At 30.2% G+C, this 4689-nt stretch overlaps 1 protein-coding gene across 1 annotated transcript in view; it reads right to left on the reverse strand.

Annotated features, from left to right (window-relative positions):
* LOC111703598 (single-stranded DNA-binding protein 3) overlaps positions 1 to 3422 on the reverse strand; it is a gene marked incomplete in the record, with an annotated part of 8671 nt that extends 5249 nt beyond the window's left edge. Inside the window, 3 exon segments of the mRNA XM_023475584.1 lie at positions 685 to 737; positions 1163 to 1235; positions 3264 to 3422. Coding sequence (XP_023331352.1) covers positions 685 to 737; positions 1163 to 1235; positions 3264 to 3337 — 200 coding nt within the window.
* Positions 3423 to 4689: the final 1267 nt, after the last annotated feature.

The raw sequence follows: 4689 nt of genomic DNA on the forward strand, positions 1-4689 counted from the left end.
AGATCCCAGAATACACTAAACATATCAATCAGACTGTATCTGGAGCAGCACAGTACAGATCCCAGAATACACTAAACATATCAATCAGACTGTATCTGGAGCAGCACAGTACAGATCCCAGAATACACTAAACATATTAATCAGATTATATCTGAATTCATTGAAATTATTTTGACAAAAAAATGTGGTTTCTCTGCGGGCTAGTTTTGGGATCTATTTTAATTAGCATGAGAATTTAGAAACTCTGAATCAGAAATGACCAATCTATAACCCAGCACCATAGTGTGTTGTTAATCATTTGGATCTTTTCAGAAAAAAAATTTCAGTTGAACTTTCAAGATTTAAAAACTGTATTATGATAAAGTTTGCTTTTATTAATTTTCAATATATTATCCTAAAAAAAAATTGTAAAACGATCTAAAAACAATGGTTGCATGTTCGATTTTGCATCGTTTTTAAATAGTTTATGAGTCTTTTTGAGTCACGTTTTTGAGTCTTTAGAGTCGTTTTTTTGTGTAATCCTTCGCCAGGGTCAAAATTTGACATGCTTAAAGAAAAGAAAAAGATTTTAATAAAAAATCTGAAAAAATATTTGCTCCTGTTATTGACCTTGAAAGAAAAGCTCTGCAAAAACGACAACAAAAAAAATCAACCAACTGAAAACACATGACTTACCACCACCATGAGTGCAGAAAACCAGGAGGCTCGCCGAGAGTAATGTTTTTCTCCCACCGGATCTAAAATTGAGAAAATCATGGAATAAAAATTTGAGAATAAAGGTTTTCTCTCCCCCCCCCATCACGGAGAAAAACCACTTTGGAACTGGTGTAAGCATCTAATAAAGTTTGTACTCAATTTTCATTTAATAGAAAGGAACTGATTACTCGCCACAATATCTATATCTATAGAACCTGATGACGTAGACCTTGTCAAACATATGCGTATAAAAATGATCAAAGCTTATAATATCAGAAGTATATATCATCGGGTTGCAAAGATATGCGGAGTAGAAATTTATAGTTTGTGGCAAGTAATCAGTTCCTTTGCACTTTAACTTTTATCACTTTGTTTTATTTTGATTTCTCATCATTTTGTAATATTAATTCTTTCCATTGATATCGATAATATGAATTCAAACAAAAAACTTAAAATATAAAAATACCTCATTTAGGAATGTTTGCGCTGCTTTTTGTGCTCCAACGTGTAGCAAATATTCATATACATACAGAGCAAGCCTTAATACAATACATATAATATATCTCACATGTAGCAAATATTCATATTCAAACAGAGCAAGCCTTAATACAATACATATTATATATCCCACATGTAGCAAATATTCATATTCATACAGAGGAAGCCTTATTTAATACATATTATATATCTCACATGTAGCAAATATTCATATACATACAGAGCAAGCCTTAATACAATACATATTATATATCCCACATGTAGCAAATATTCATATTCATACAGAGGAAGCCTTATTTAATACATATTGTATATCTCACATGTAGCAAATATTCATATACATACAGAGCAAGCCTTAATACAATACATATTATACATCCCACATGTAGCAAATATTCATATTCATACAGAGGAAGCCTTGTTTAATACATATTATATATCCCACATGTAGCAAATATTCATATTCATACAGAGCAAGCCTTAATACAATACATATTATATATCTCACATGTAGCAAATATTTATATACATACAGAGCAAGCCTTAAATATATCCCACATGTAGCAAATATTCATATACATACAGAGCAAGCCTTAATACAATACATATTATATATCCCACATGTAGCAAATATTCATATACATACAGAGCAAGCCTTAATACAAAACATATATCCCACATGTAGCAAATATTCATATACATACAGAGCAAGCCTTAATACAAAACATATTATATATCACATATGTAGCAAATATTCATATTCATAAGCATAGAACATTCCAATGGTTCTCCCGAGTTCTCCGATAAAAAGTTGAGGCAAATCGGTCAAGGGGTTCATATAAGTTATAATCGGACATACAAACAAACAAACAAAGATTTTAACTTTTTATATATAATGTACATATTTATGGTATTTGAGAATTTCAAACTGATCTTTGCACCCAAATGCCGTAGACTTTAGATAGTTAAAACTATGAATTATGTGCAATCAAATAATCGAAGTTTGAAATTTCAAAAGTCATACGTTCAGGTTTCAATGATATAGGAATTATAAAAATAAGAGTTGGTTGCAAAAACTCAGTTCTTTTCTATAAGCTTTTCTGATTATTTTAACAAAAGAAAAATTCTAAATAAATTTTCTTCTTTTTACGCCTATTTCAATGCTTAAACTAATGAACCATTCAGCGATAAGAAAAGTTTTGATAATCTCTTTTTTTAACAGTTCAGATTTGAGGTTTTCAAGAGAAAATTTTTTTTCTCGCAGTTATAGATTGATATTTTGCTCTTTGGATCCATCTCCGTGGATCCGCAGATTTTTGCGGATCCGGATCCAGAAAGCCAAAATGTTGTGGATCTAACGGATCCAAACCCCAAGCACTGATGTATGGTTTTGCTCAATGTTTAACACATGTTCTAAAAAGAGGGTAAGTTTGGATATTAGAATATCTAAAATCTACAAATAGCAAAGAGTAAATCTTGATAGATCACGCGGATATAACGTAACGGTCCTTATCCCAGTGAAATATGACTTTCGATCACAATTTGACCTATATAACACCATTTTTACGCCATTTATACATAGAATTTAAATAGAAGTCCGAGAATCTTAGTCCGGAGCTGGGAACTTTAGAATGGGATTTTCTTATTCCCGATCTGTTAATTAATCTGGAGATTAATAACAAGAAGAGAACAAGCATTATTTAATCTGGAGATTAAGGAAAAGAGGAGATCAAGCATTAATGTGGATATTCACCAAAAGTTTCCCGCTCGGTGTGAATTATAATATTCAGAATTATATTCTTGAAAACTGACACTATTTAAACACAAGGGAAAAGTTAATAAAATTTTAATTTCTTTTATTTAAATGATAAAAATAGGGTCTCTCTGTATGTTGTGAGTACGTGTGTAGCTTTAAAGAGAGAAGAAGAAAAATCGATTTAGTTGGAAGATCAATATCTAAACTATAGTTACAGCTGTATACAGGGATTAACAAATTTCATCTAATATGCATGTTATTGTCGCTAGTTTTACAAATATTGTTTCATATTAATTCAAAAATTTCTACTTACTTCTCTTTAGCTTGAGAGTCAGAGGGCGCTCCTCCACTTTTTGATTTGTACATGATTTTATCTTCTAAACTCATTAACAATAAACACGCTCAAATAATCAACCTTTGCGACATCAAAAAAAATGTCTAAATTTTGAAAATTATATTTTTAAGACATTTTCTTTCTGAAACGTAAATAAAATAGAATATACAGATATATATAAAACACTAAATCCATGTATGTATATTGTGTACAACACAAATACTGTACATATGCATTTATTATCATTCATAGTAAACGATAACTGTACTTTGTTAATGGGCTGTAGTTAAGTTAAAACACACTTTTAAACTTGAAAACTTAATAAAGTTATAGAAATCTTTATTTTTAAGCTTTGCCGTTATTTGGAAAACAGAATACATTTGATTACATCCAATGTACACTGTGCAAGTTATCCAGTTATTAAATGTACAACGTAAACGGTGCAAGTTATCCAGTTATTAAATGTACAACGTAAACGGTGCAAGTTATCCAGTTATTAAATGTACAACGTACATAAATAACTTAAGAAAAGTTATTATATTACAATGTCACCAGTGCTTACTTTTAAGTCCAAGATGTATGTAGATATATACTTGGTATACAATATAAACATTGTATACATATAATTTATAAATATATATTATATGTATGAGAATCACTGTACAACATGTACACTATAGTGCATGAATCGTATACCGTGTATCCATTGTACAGTAATAGTATAGATGGTGTGCAGAGAACACTGTAAATTTATATTATACCAAGGCATGTACACTATAACTCCACTATATAGTCTACTGGACGACTGAATGGGAACTTGGGAAGTATGGTATACACTGTAAGCAGGGTTTGCATAATATTTGTGTGTATGTTTGAAGCCGGGAACTGGCATTGGTGGATCCGCTGTTAAACAGAGAGAGAGAGGAGAGAGAGAAGAGAAAGGAAGAGGCCAAAGGGAGGTAGATGGTAGACTTAGAGATGACACAGGGTGGACCATATCACACTTGGTGTATTTATAATCTACATTGGTTTATCTATGTAGTTTTCAAATACAACCAAATACAACTATACTTTTTCTGAAGAGCTATCAACAAAAAATACTTGATTTTACTTGCTTTGCTAGTTATGTCCTATTGCTATGAAAAAGAAGGAAATAATTTTTTTTATAAAATTGTAAACAAATGTTTATATATATATAAGATTTAGCAATAAACCTTATTATTTTATTAATAATTATTACTAATTATTATTGTATTCAACAAAATAATTAAGTTTGCTTATCTATTTTCTTTGTGCTAATTGAAAATCAGATGAGTTAAGAAGTCAAAATGTCGTACCAGAAACTCCGAATAGAATATATATAATTTTAAAATCTTGAAATTTTAGTTTAATTTGGACTCAACAT

The sequence above is a fragment of the Eurytemora carolleeae genome, unplaced genomic scaffold (assembly GCF_000591075.1).
Source record: "Eurytemora carolleeae unplaced genomic scaffold, Eaff_2.0 scaffold552, whole genome shotgun sequence".
NCBI lineage: Eukaryota > Metazoa > Arthropoda > Copepoda > Calanoida > Temoridae > Eurytemora > Eurytemora carolleeae.